At 38.8% G+C, this 14,621-nt stretch overlaps 1 protein-coding gene across 1 annotated transcript in view; it reads right to left on the reverse strand.

Annotated features, from left to right (window-relative positions):
- CDR2 (cerebellar degeneration related protein 2) overlaps nt 1-14,621 on the reverse strand; it is a 26,710-nt gene that overhangs the window by 2,902 nt on the left and 9,187 nt on the right. The window contains exons 2-4 of the mRNA XM_003795719.3: nt 13,604-13,716; nt 1,358-1,506; nt 930-1,094 (exon numbers count right to left, since the gene is read on the reverse strand). Of these exons, the coding sequence (XP_003795767.1) occupies nt 930-1,094; nt 1,358-1,506; nt 13,604-13,716 (427 nt within the window). The remainder of the gene's footprint in view (nt 1-929; nt 1,095-1,357; nt 1,507-13,603; nt 13,717-14,621) is intronic.

Genomic DNA, 14,621 nt, shown 5'->3' on the forward strand with positions numbered 1-14,621 from the left:
GGGCTGGGGATTTGAACCCGCCACCTTAGGTGTACGTGGCTGGCGCCTTAGCCGGTTGAGCTATAGGCTCCGAGCCGCAACCTCTAATTCTTAAGTAATTCTCTTGCCTCAGCCTCCCAAGTAGCTGGGACTAGAGGTGCTCACCACAATGCCTGGCTATTTTTGTTGTTGTTGTTGCAGTTGTCATTGTTGTTCAGCTGGCCTGGGCCACGTTTGAACCCGCCAGCCTCAGTGTATGTGGCTGGAGCCGTAACCACTGTGCTCTGGGCACCAAGACTGTATTTATGCTTTCTTTGCTTGCCTGCCTCTCCATTAGACTAAAGGCTCATGAAGGCAGGAACTGCGTCTATTTTGGCCATCATTTCTTAACATTGGCATAGTTTCCTATATGGTAAGTGTTCAATAAACAGTTCTTAAATATTCAAACTCATAAAGGCATTTCTTATTTATTATTATTATTTTTTTTTTGCAGTTTCTGGCCAGGGCTGGGTTTGAACCCACCACCTCCGGCATATGGGGCTGGCACCCTACCCCTTTGAGCCACAGGCACTGCCCCATAAAGGCATTTCTATGGGTTAAAAAAGCTAGTGCTTTCCTGGATTTTTGTTTTACTGAAGTTTCCATTTTTTTCCCCTCACACTAAGGTAAAATACAACCCCCAAACCTGTAATCTATAGGAAGTAAATCATCTTAAACTATGATTTAACACATTAAAAACCACTGAAATAAATGCTCTGAAGACAGAATAACTAATACCCAAGAACTCTAGAATTTGCATGTTTAAGTTAAATGGCTTTGTTCAAATCACTGGTAGTTTAATAGCTAAGGGGTGTTTCTTAAAATGGTAGTTTCAATCTACTGGAATCCAGAATGTGTCAATGACATGAGACAGTCCCTGCTTGTAAATCCACAGAAAGGCAGGCTCTTACTGGCGGAGGTCATACAGCTCTTTAAGACAGGAGAAACTAGGTGCTGATTTCTCCTGGTCACACTTCCCCAGGCTCCTCTTCCCACGGCTAGATGACTTCAGTTCCTCCACTTGGCTCTGGAGGTGGTCAATGTTGGTTTGTAGGCATTCAATTGTTTCAGTCAAGCTGTGAAGAATAGACAGAAGCCAATTGCTGCTTGTCACATTAGATTAAGGACAAAAGAGGTGAGATGAGATTAGGTGCAAGCCACTCAAACTGGGCTTTCTTAATTGGAAAGGACTTCTGGTTAATCTCCACTCTCAAAAAAGAATTAAGTTCAACTTTACCCCATGTCCACCCAAACTTGCAGCAGCCACCTTCTATTCTATTAATAGTTTATAATAAGTAACTCCCCCTGGGGCTTCCCCTGTAAATTCTAGAAAATTTACCTCAGAATCTTTTGCTGTGAGGCTTTGCTGTCAGCCACTAGCTTTTGATTTGTTTCTTCCAGTTCTCTTGCTGTGACATCTAATTGCTCATAAACCTTTGCATGCTGTTCATTCATTTGCCGCAGAAGCTCCACCTGCTTGGTCAGATACTGTAAGAGAAGATGATTGGGACTAGGTGACAGAAACAGATGAGACACCTGCAATGTTCCAACACCAATTCTCTGATTCTCTGACACCAGCTGGTGTGAGGATAGAGGCCAGAGGCCAGTAGAATGCTGTAGCTCTGGGCTCCCCAGCCTCCCAGCAAGTCCATTTGTTCACCAATGCAGAAGCTCCCTGAGACCCATTTCAGAGTTTCAGGGATGCTTTATTACATAGGCATTATTGGTGAACGTATCCAGCTTCAGTCCCTCTCCCCCTCCAAGGTTGGGGGTTGGGAACAATAATTCCAATGCTCTAATCACATGATTGGTTCCTCTGGGGACAAAGTCCCCATCCTTCCAAGAAATTCCAAAGGTTAAGGAGCTCTATGCCAGGAACCAGGGACAATGATTAAATAATTTTAATCAAGCCAATTGTTTTCTGAGTATGACATTCTAGATATAAAGTAGTGAAAAGTACATTGATTTTTTTTTTTTTGCAGGTTTTGGCCAGGGCTGGGTTTGAACCCGCCACCTCTGGCATATGGAGCTGGTGCCCTACTCCTTTGAGCCACAGGTACCACCTGAAAAGTCCATTGATTTAACCAGAAAGAAATACTTTGGCTTAATATTCTTCAAAGACCACTGCTATTTTCTTAGTTCTATGAGAATGTTACATCACTATTATCCTCTTTATTTGTAAGAAATTTTCCAGAGTATTTACTAGAGTAAATACCAACACCAACTGGTGTGAGGATAGAGGCTAGCATAACTTACTATTTACTCTAGTAAATAATCTAATACTGGTTTGTAAATAGCCAAGGATAAAGAGGAATAATCACAATCATTTTTTTAGTTTTTTTTTCTTTTTGGCCGGGGCTGGGTTTGAACCCACCACCTTCGGCATATGGGGCTGGCACCCTACTCTTTTGAGCCACAGGCGCCACCCAATAATCACAATCTTAATGCTGCAGTGCTGTCAACTTGATCCTCTCACTTAACTCCTCCCAAAGATGCTAAAATGCAGATATTCCAAATGAAATATTCATATTTCCATGGACCTGATCAGAAAGAGGAAAAAAGAGGTTTGAGATGTTACTAATGATGAAGTGATAATAGACTGAGGACTTGACTTTGAAAACACTCTTTTGTATTTTTTGAGACAGAGTCTCACTATGTTACCCTCAGTAGAGTGCCATACCGTCACAGCTCACAGTAACCTCAAACTCTCAGTTTTAAGCAATTCTTTTGCCTCAGCCTCCCAAGTACCTGGAACTACAGGTGCCCCCACAACACCCAGCTATTTTTTGTTGTTGTAATTGTCATTGTTGTTTAGCAGGCCCGCCGGGGGAAGGGGGGGAGGTGGGGAGAAGGGTTTGAACCCGCCAGCCCTGGTGTATGTGGCTGGTTCCATAACCACTGAGCTACAGGCACCAAGCCAGAAAACACTCTTCTTGAGGTTTCTTATGACTACACAAGTATTTGCAAGGCCAATGACAAAGTTCTTTCAAAGAATGAGCTACATGATATTCAAAGGCCTCTTATGTAAAGTGTTAAAAGTATATATGGAATTTTTTTTTTTTTTTTTGGCAGTTTTTGGCCGGGGCTGGGTTTGAACCTGCCACCTTCAGTACATTGGGCTGGCGCCCTACTCCTTTGAGCCACAGGTGCCACCCTATATGGCCTTATTTTTCAAATCTAGTTAGTTAAATAACTCAGCAGCAATATGTTAAATAAACATTTAACCTCTCTTTAACCTCAACTCTCTCATCTGAAACTCCTGGGGCCAAAAGTGTTTTGGAAAATTCCTTGAATTTTAGAAAGACAACGTGGCACTCGTACCTTACACATACCTTATACTTTATAATATCAATTGTGAGGTTTGGGCATCACCCTGTAATCAAGCATTAATATGCCTACATCAAAAGTATGAACAAAGATTATAAACAGCCTCACATCAATTCAGGTCAGAATTTGCTTCCAAATACAAATTCTGCAAACTTAAAAAAATTTTAGCTTACAGAGCTTTTGGGGTTAGGAATTCATAGTGATTATGTTAGTATCTACCATGTAGAAGTGACAGGATTAAATGAGATAAGTGAGCACACATCAGGGACCTGTAAAAGCCTGTTTATTTTTCACTGTCTCAATCCTGCCCAGCTTCTCTTGGTCCCTTGAAAATCAACCACTAATTCTCATAGGCAAAGCTTTTTCAGAACTATAGAAGTAGGCACTTAATCTCACTCTCTGGCTAGCAATGCTAGTACCGGTCACTGATGGGAATGTGCAATCTCTTAGGAATATCACAGTGGAAAAAAGCTTTAGAATCACAGGAAAAAAATAATATATATATATGTATATATGTTAGCTGCAGAATTTGTGCAAGCTATTTTATAAAGTACAGGCTTCGAGTATTCTTCCGGACTGATTCAGAACAACCTTAAAAAAGGTTAATGTATAAACCAGACACCTAAATAATTTACAATAGGAGCTATTCCTGCCCTAGCGACTGCAATATTCACACCCTCTACATAGGACACATCTGCCCCACAAAGGGCATGTGTAAGGCCAATACATGCATGGATATCTTTCTGTGGTCGGCACAACATCAAAGAGGCTGATGGGAGGCAGTGGTACAGTAGCTAAGAGGACAGGCTTTGGAGTCAATTTCGTTTGAAGTCTGCTTTGCATTTATAACTGGGTGACCTTCAGCAAGTAATTTAATTTTTCTAAAGTGAGCGAGCTTTCCTTATCAATTACCTTATAAGGCTATGAAGATTAATGTATGCATGGGAGAGACTAGAATATGTCACTCCAAAATAGGCTTCTTTGGCACAAAAACAAAAGATATCCTGCCTCTCCCTCTGTCAGAAAGAACAAAGGTTAACCACTGATGACACTTTAGGTCCTTATGGGCCAGAAGATAGCACCAAAGGAATCTACATTAACAAGCTTTGCTAGTTTCCCTTATTTACCATGTATTAGCCTTCCCACAAGCTGCTGCCCCTAGACACACTTTTCCTTTGTCTTGTTACTTCTCTAAAAATTTACCATTCTTTGTTGAAAATGCTTTATAAACTGAAAATCATATTGTTTTGAGAATTATTTATTCACTGGGTATTTCTCATGAATATATATGAAATATACATGTCAATAAACTTCTGCTTCTCTCTCTGGTTAATCTGCCTTTTGTTACAGGGGTCCGTTCTAATTAAGAACTCATGAGGGTTGAAAAAACTTTTTTTTCTTCCCCTACATATGCAAATTATTAATATATACAAAGCTAATATATGTAAAGAGTTCAGCATGTTATCTGGCATTTGATAAAATTCCTCCATAGGAGGTAGCTACTGTCATCTTTTATCTGTAATTTTCACAACCTTACATGTGCTAAGATTCACTAGGAAGGTTTTATTAAAGTATAGGAACCTGGGTTCCTTCCCCTCCACAATACTAACTCAGTAAAACTGGGGTAGAGCTATGATTCTGCATTTTTAGCAAATAACCCAGTGCTGTTAGTGCAAGTGGTTCGTGGATCACATTTTGTAAAGAAATGTTGATTTTGGACATGGAGAATCCTGGAAGTCCCCTCCTCTGACCCTATATCTCCTTTTTGGGTCTAGGAAATAAGCAGTCACTGGGATAAACAATCACTCTTAAATTTAATGCTTACCATTTCCCTTCTTAAGACTTAGCTTTTGCAGTTATTTACTAAGATTAGGTTAGTGAATTTTAACTGTATCACAGCAATTTTTGCCATGTTATATTTTGATGGTGGGCAGCTGAGACAGTGCCTCGCTCTGTCTCCTATGCTAGAGTACAGTGGTGTCATTGTAGTTCACAGCAACCTCAAATTCTTGGCCTCAAGGGATCCTCCTGCCTTAGCCTACTGAGTAGCTGGAACTACAGATACCTCTCACCACACCCAACTAATTTTTCTGGGTTTTTTTTTAGAGATGGCATCTTGCTCTTGCTCAGGCTGGTCTCAAACTCCTGACTTCAAGTGATCCTCCTATCTCAACCTCCCAAAGTGCTATGGGTGTGAGCCACCATGCCTGGCTATTTTGATGCTCTTACAATCGTTAGTTCTTTGAAATTACAAACTAATTACTTTAACCTTCAGTCCTCCTTGCTAACTTCTCAATCCACACAAATACTAACTTTCTATATGTGGCTAATTTCCTCTGCCACATTTTAAAACTTTCTACTGTGGGTAATCATCCAGTTTCAACAATTATTAACACAAAGCCAACCTTACTTCTCTGCTCTCACTGGCAATCACTTCAAAGCAAATCCAAGTAATCTTAATTCAAGTATACATCTCTCTTCTTCTAAGAGATAAGACTTTTCATTTTAATATAACCACAATTCCTTAAAGGAAAATAAAAACCAATAACTCCTTAACGTCTACTATGTTTTAGCACTATTATTTTCCCAATTATTTCGTAAATGGTTTTTCTATCTTCATTTGTTACTGATTTTTTTCTTACTTCACAGCCAAATTTTAGAGTTGTCCCAGACTAAGTCCGCTCCTCCTTCTTTTAGGGTCTTTTTTTCTACTATCTCCCATGACCAAGGATACAATTCTCCTGGTTGGCTCCAGCTAATCCAGCAATTCATTTTGCTACCCTTTTATTGGAGACAGGGCCTTGCTCTCTTGCCTGGGGTATAGTGCAGTAGCATGCTTGAAGCTCACTGCAACCTCAAATTCTTGGATCCACGCAACCCTCCTGCCTCGAGCCTCTCAAGGAGCTGGAACCACAGGCATACACTACCAGGCCTGGCTAATTCTTCTTCTTCTTCTTCTTTTTTTTTTTTTTGTAAAGAAAGGGTCTTATTTATGCCACTCAGCCTGGTCTTGAACTCCCGGCTTCAAGTGATCCTCCCACCTCAGCTACCAAAAGTGCTAGGATACCAGGAATAAGCTGCTATGCTGGAACCATTTTGCTTACTTCTAATTGAAATTATGAATGGAGGTATTAAATAAAATTTATAGGAAGCCATTGGTTTGGATTGAGCTCCAGTACTAGGCCCAACAAATTAAACCAGAATGAAATCACTCAAAGTTCCATGTCACTACTCTGAAACTAAGTTGTTTACTTGACTTGCAAATTTGGGATGACAGATAATAACCAAATGCCAGTTTTAGCCAGCATGATAAGAAAATCCCCTCTGCTTTAACCTTTATAAGGAAATTAACTTTGGAACAACCAATCTGTTTTGTTTCCTGTTTCTGCTTTCCTCAGTCCTTTTCTGTCTATAAAACCAATCTCCTCTGCTTGGCTCATGTGAGTATCCTTTCTTTTTTTTTTGAGACAGAGTTTTACTTTGTCACCCCTGGTAGAATGCTATAGCATCATAGCTCACAGCAACATCAAACTCTTGGGCTGAATTGATTCTCTTGCCTCAGCCTCCCAAATAGCTGCTACAGGCACCAGCCACAATGCCCTGCTGGGCTCAATTGAATATTAATTCTAGTTTATTCTACTTTATAGAATAAGATATTCCCCAATTCTAGCATTGAAAATAAAAGCCAATTGAGATTCTTATACTAAATTTATTAGTTTTTGCTTCATTTTGGTTTTTAGAGACAATGTTTACTCTGTCACCCAGGCTAAAAAGCAGTGGCATGATCTTAGCTCATGCAGCCTCAAACTCCTGGGTTCAAGCTATTATCCTGCCTCAGCCTCCTAAGTAGCTAGAACTACAGGTCTTTGCCACCATGGCCTAGCTATACAATTTTATCTTTTGACAGGCAATAAATCACCAGTAGTATTAGAAGTAATCTGTGACTTCATCACCAACAAATATCATACTATGAATATGAAATAAGAAAATAGCACATTATAGCAGTTGTAGAAATCTTGATTATTGCTTATATTCATCACTATTTGAAATTATAGTAGTTTCTGGATCTTGGCATTTAATGTGTTAATATCTACATTACTATATTACACATGTATTTTTTTAATATTTGGTAGGTATTTCAATGTAACAGATTTCCATTATAATAATTCAAATTCAGGCTAGAGCACAATGGTATGATCTCAACCTCCTGAGCTCAAGCAATTGCCTCAGCCTCCCAAATACTGAAGACTATAGACAAGTACTTCCATACCTGGACAATTTTTAAATTTTTTTGATGAGACAGGGTCTGATTATACTGTCCAAGCTGGTCTCAAACTCCTCTGTTCTCAAACGATCCTTCCACTTCAGCCTCCCAAACTGCTGAGATTACAGGTGTGAGCCATCATGCCCAGCCCTCTATGTATTTTAAGAGGATCATCACAGGTCTCATTGGACAGCCAAAGGGATCCATGGCAAAAAAAGAGATTACAAATTCTGGTCATCCTTCAGACCTCATTTCAAGCAACCTCTCAGGGAGCCTTTTCAAAACACCTAGTTTAAAGCAACACTCTTTCCAAGGTACCTCATTAATTTCTCTTAAAATGTAACACAGTAAAAATCAACTAAATTGTTTATTATTGTCATCCTCTTTCTAAGAAAGGAAGGCTCTTGTATATCTAATCCATTTCTTTCACACAGCAGGGACTAAAAAATCATAGGCTAACTGGCAATTTCTAGATCTCTATTCACAACAGCTTATCAGCCTCAGAACTCAGAATGCCAAATGAGATTTAACTCAAAGATTTTGAGAAGGGTTTTTGTTATAACCCTCTTGAGGAAAGAGCCTTTTCTCTACCTTCTCTATATTTATTCCCGTGGCACCAATATCCCCAACTAACTGAAAGGAAGACATCTACAATTCCTATCAGCTACCATATGGGGCCCAAGTTGTTGCTCTCTTTTAAAGGTATAATGTTCAAATTATGGTTGTGGCCAAGATATAGAAAACAAGTCAATATGTAGTACAACCAGGTCATTTTTTTAAACAAAAGAAAGCTCCTCTTGTTTATTTTTTGAGATAGAGCCTCAAGCTATCCCCCTGGGTAGAGCACCATGGCATCACAGCTCACAGCAACCTCCAACTCCTAGGCTCAAGCAAGTCTCCTGCCTCCGCCTCCCACTTCCCACCTCCCAAGCAGCTGGGACTACAGGTGCCCACCACAATGCCCAGCTATTTTTTGGTTGCAGCCATCATCGTTGTTTGGTGGCCCAGGCTGGATTCGAACCTGCCAGCTCAGGTGTATGTGGCTGGCGCCTTAGCCGCTTGAGCCACAGGTGCTGAGCCCTCTTGTTTAATATATAAAAACCTATGATAGAAAACACAGTGAAACCATTTAAGAACTTGTGATATTTGGCCTTAGAGGACCTGGCTTTAAGGATGATCTAAACAATGGCAGAGAGCCTATTTTCAAATGGTAGGAGTTTAATCTTATTATATTAAATCAAAACTAATCAGAAAAGCCATTCACTTCTCTAAGAATTGGTTACAGGATTCCTATGAAGAAGTCTGATTAAATTCATCAGGAACTTAAAAATTATTAAATCTCTAAGCAAGTGCTAACGAAAGGCAAGACACGACATATCTCTATGTAGTCAGATATGGTGCATAAAGGCTTTGTCTCTAAAACTTCTAGTGTTTATCATTTTTTTTCCCTGAATTTAGAAGGAAATTGGTTGGCTAATTTCCTACCATTCATATCTCTAGGTATAGATATGATTCTGACGTTCTGGTTTTCTCTTTGATACACAGCCTCAAATAAATCTGCTATATTTAACAGGGGAAAGAGATATTTTAAGCAAAATGATGGGAGAAGGGAAACACAGGGTGACAGAAATGTGGATAAAAACGTCAATTTATAGCAAAAGTTTCTAAGTTGAAATGTCTAGGAATATATATATAGACTGTCACCTCAACTATGAGTACAAGGTTCAGGTTATACACAAAAATTATAAACAGGCCACCCAGAAACTAAAGTAAACCAAGGCCAGCAGATCATGTTAATACCTATTTCCAATTGCAGAACCCTAACCTGGAATGCAGGAAAAGACAGACAACCCAATCTAAAAACACATAAGAAATGAAATGGAAATTTGGCTGTTAAGCAGCATTGGGATTATCCTCAAATTAAGGATTATAGCCAAAATCCTCTGAATTTAGTATCAAAATGAACTTTCACAATAGTGAATAAATATTTCCTATTACCTTTTCTTTCTCCTGATTAAAGTAATATATTTCCGCTGCAGGAAATTCAGAGGGGGGGAAAAAAGCATGAGCATGAAAAAAAAAAAAAAAGACCTATAATCCCACTGTTAAATGCTTAGATTGTTTCTAAGATCTACTTTCCAGTAATCCAAGAGGATTTTCTTCCAGAATTAAGATTTTTTCATGACTATAGTTAACAATAATTTATTGTATATTTCAAAATAGCTAGGAGAGAAGATTAGGAATGTTTCCAGCACAGAGAAATAGTAAATGTTTGAGAGTGATAGATATCCCAATTACCCAGATTTGATTATACATTGTATGCATGCATCAAAATTTCACATGCACTTTTATGCATATAAATACATACAATGGATATGTATACATAAAATTTTAAAAATTCTTTCATTATTAAAATTTTAAAGACATGGGTATACATCCATAATCTCATCCCTTCAGAACAGCCCTGTACCAAAGTAGTACAAGCACTCATGACCATTCTCTAAAGGAGCAAACGGATTTGAGGGGTAATTTACACGCCTAAATTCTCTAGCTACTTGCAAATAAAATTGAGAGCTTAAACTTGAATCTCCTAACACAGAGGTCAGAGTGCTTTTTACCTTCTTTAAAAATTTCCAGAGATGGAGCAGTGCCTATGACTCAAAAGGGTAGGGCGCCAGCCCCATATGCCGGAGGTGGTGGGTTCAAACCCAGCCCTAGCCAAAAAAAAAAAAAAAAAAAAAAATCTCCAGAGATGGAAACACACAGTTTAGAAATTCCTGGAAGAGCTCTGTAAAGTGCTTATCCTCTGTTAGAAACTGATTTTAACAAGTATTTACCAATTACCTACTATATGCAGAAGACCCTAAACACAGGAATAATCTTTAAGTTGCAATAGGAAACGAGAAGAAAGTAGAATAAAACAAATCAAGAAATAAGTATAATACATCATAGAGTACTGAGAAATGTAGTAAGAGCAGCAAAAATGTTTTAAAACTTTCAAAGAGGGCACGGAATCTCGAAAGAAAGGATGCCTTGAGCAGTCGGCACAACTCCTTTGGGGATAATGCAAGCGTCTAAGCACAGGCGTAACAAACACACAAGGCTGCAGGCTGATTACATGATTGTAGGAAAGTGTAAGTGAATCCAATTGTGTCTGATGGTGTCAGATCTCATTACTCTCCACACCTTTTCTCCCCTTCTCCTTTCCCCCATCAAGGAGAGGAAAAACTTACTCCAGAATGACTCTTTCAAATTAGCACAAGAAGTAAGGCTACAGGCTTCTCTGAAGCCAATAGAAGCATTACTGTCAATAGCTTATTTAATTTTCTTTTAACCTTAAAAACAATGCCTACCAAAACTATTGATCAATATTTATTGGGTGTATTTGAAACCTACTAACATTCTTTGAAAGAACACCTGTGGTTCTACTTGCAAAATACCCTTTGGTAGTGTCCCAGTTGTCTATTTTTATAATAAGTCAGAGTTAAATTTCTCTGGGTAGTAAGAGTTGATTTTTTGATTTTCAACTATTTATTTTTCTAAATTAAAAAAATGATTATGTATTACTTTCCTAGTCAGGAAAACTCTCCAATAAGTGCTGTAAAGAGTTAGTTTAAAACTTTTACAAGTGTCTTGGCGCCCGTGGCTCAAGTGGCTAAGGCACCAGCCACATACACCTAAGATGGCAGGTTCGAATCCAGCCCGGGCCCACCAAAACAATGACGGTTGCAACCAAAAAATAGCTGGGTGTTGTGGTGGGCACTTGTGGTCCCAACAACTTGGGAGGCTGAGGCAGGAGACTTGCTTGAGCCCAGGAATTGGAGGTTGCTGTGAACTATGATTCCATAGCACTCTACCCAGGGGGATAGCTTGAGGCTCTGTCTCAAAAAAAAAAAAAAAACTTTTACAAGTGATTGACAACTGCAACAACAAAAAAAAGCTGGCACTGTTTTTGTTTCTTCAAAAACATAAATAAATTAATTAAATAAAAAAAGAGATAAGGTCTCCCTTGAGTACCCAGGTAGATCTTTTCTTTTCTTTTTTTTTTTTTGAGACAGACTCTCAAGCTGTCGCCCTGGGTAGAGTGCTATGGTGTCACAGCTCACAGCAACCTCAGACTTGTGGGCTTAAGCAATTCTCTTGCCTCAGCCTCCCACATAGCTGAGACTACAGGCACCGGCCACAACACCTGGCTATTTCTTTGTTGTTGTTGCTGTTGCAGTTGTCATTGTTGTTTTTAGCAGGCCAGGGCTGGGTTTGAACCTGCCAGCCCTAGTGTATGTGGCTGATATCCTAGTCACTGAGTTATAGGCGCTGCCCCAGCTTGGTCTTAAACTCCTTGATTCAAGCAATCCTTCCATCTTATCCTCCTAAGTAGCTGGGATTACAGGCATATGCCATTATGCCCAGCTCTTAAAAGTTGCAATTTGTGTAATCATAATTGGTTCTAAGGCAAGGACTATTTAATTCTACTTGTTTGAATTCCCAGCACCTGTTTCAGTAAATAATCAGAGCTTAGGAAGTACTGATTATGATAAACTGCTTCACCGGTCTAGGGTCTTTTTACATTTTTTTATGCATAGACAAGAGTCTTTAGTCTACTATACCAATTTAAGGGGCAAGGATTTCTAATTTTTTTTTGAGATAGAGTCTCACTTTTTTGCCCAGGTAGAGTGCCCTAGTGTCACAGCTCACAGCAACCTTAAACTTTTAGGCTCAAGTGATCATCTTGCCTCAGCCTCCCAAGTAGCTGGGACTACAGCTGCCCACCAGAATGCCCAGCTATTTTTTTTTTTTTTTAGAGAGGGGTCTTGGTCTTTCTCTTGCTCAGGCTGGTTTAGAACCCCTGAGCTCAAGCAATCCACCCACTTTGGCCTCCCACAGTGCTAGGATTATAGGCATGAGCAACCACACCCAGTCAGAATTTCTAATTTAAAGTGCAAAACTTTTTTGTAGGAGGGGAATTGGGCATGGAGATAGGTGTTCTGAAGGGATGGACAACTGGCTAATATCCACAATTATTATAGTTAAGTCATCTACACATAACTGGACTATTTGAGTGGGACTATGAATAAAAGAGCAGTACTTTCCATTTTAAAGTCTTCATCTGGCATTTTTCATTTCAGTTTGTTAAACTAGGCAAAAAGTAATATTTTAAGGAAAAATATACACCAAAAATGTAAATAAATCAAGTTTGTAGAGGAAGAAATAAACATGTATTTTATTTTATTTTATTTTTATTTTTGCAGTTTTTGGCCGGAGCTGAGTTTGAATCCGCCACCTCCAGCATATGGGGCCAGCTCCCCACCCCCTTTGAGCCACAGGTGCCACCCATAAACATGTATATTATAATCAATTCTTTAGTGCAAAAAAGTTTAAATACATTATGAAATCAGGTATTATTATTTTAACTTTTTATCTAAACCCAAGTTTAGGATGGTCTTTGGTAATGGGAGGGAAAGAGAAACCATCAAGGAAGACAAAGAGAAGAAATTTCAACATGTGGGTGGTTTTCTATCTTAAGCTGGGTAGTGGATACTCAGGTGTTCAGTGTATTATTCTTTTATACTTTTCTGGATATCTTAAATACTACATATTTTTTAAAAGAAAAAGACTTATGGCCAGGTGTGATGGCTGACACCTGTAACCCTAACACTTTGGGAGGCCAAGGTGGGAGTATTGCTTTAGGTCAGGAGGTAAAAACAAACAAACAAACAAAACCCCAGAACATTATGCTTCACATAATGGCAAATACTGGACCATTTACTTCTACTATACTCCACCAGGGTGAAGAAAGCAATCTCATCATAGTAGACTTACATGCTGGGAAAGCAGAAATCAACCTCCCCATTTCACTGATGGTTCTTGTTCTCAAAGTCTGTTAGAAATTAAATGCTGTTTCTAACTGTAAGTGTTACTTTAGCAGTATATGACTAGTGGAACAACGACAACATGTCACGTCTCAAAGTCTAACTCTCCTGATGAGTAGATTACCTCAATTTCCTGTAACTGCTCCTGATTGGTTGTATACATCTGCTGAAGAGATTCCTCCAATTCTGTGTTCCGATCCAGTAATGTCTTTCCAAGCTCAGCAGCAAGTTGGAGATCTAGCACAACAAATGAATCTTAGAATAACAAATGATCTTACTTCAATATTTTATATAACCCAGCCCCTCAAATAAGTCCCAGTACACATTACTAGTTTAAGTCAGATCCCAATGGAAGGTAGAATGGCAAAGAAGAAAACCTGAGTCCTTCATAAAATTCGGTTAAACTGGGGCCTTCTAAAGCATGTATCCTCTTAGGATATCAAAAATAGTAATCTTCCTTATGGAGAGTTAGTCATTAGTTCAGGAATGGTCGTTCAGCATTGTTGACTTCTAAAATCATAATTATTTGCTAATGGAATGAACATACACATATCCTGACAGTCTACTTTTTTCAATGGACTCTTAGGCCAAAGTACAGACAAATATTTTAATAATTTCTAAAGTTCCCATGAATGTGGCTGCTGAGAATACAACTGACAAAGCAAAGTTTATTGTTACATATCCTGGATTCCTAAGGGTACTAAAATGATTAAGCTCACAAAAGAAAAAATATATCAGCATCAAGAACATTGCCCCAGGTCGTTTTTCTACATCTCTCATGTCCTTTTGCAAGATGAACAAACCAGAAAAGCAAAGCAGCAATGTGGTTTCTGAAGTAATTACATGTTAGCAGCTCATATTTCCACTTAGCACAGAACCATATTTTGTTTTAAACCTCATTTTCAACTTTTTCTTAGGCATATATGCACATAAGACAGGGTTTGTTTATATTATTCTCAATCCAAGAAATGAAAATTTAGTAACAATACAAAAAAGGACACTAGCTGTAACATAGGTATTGAAATCACACAGTAAATTTTACGGAGCAGTCCATTTATACAGTGGGTTCCCCACTGTACTCTGACCACGAAGGTCTAAGGTCTAGTTCTGACTACCATTTACCAGAACACTTTCAATATGGT

The sequence above is a fragment of the Otolemur garnettii genome, unplaced genomic scaffold, assembly GCF_000181295.1.
Source record: "Otolemur garnettii isolate 467f Iridium unplaced genomic scaffold, OtoGar3 scaffold00096, whole genome shotgun sequence".
NCBI lineage: Eukaryota > Metazoa > Chordata > Mammalia > Primates > Galagidae > Otolemur > Otolemur garnettii.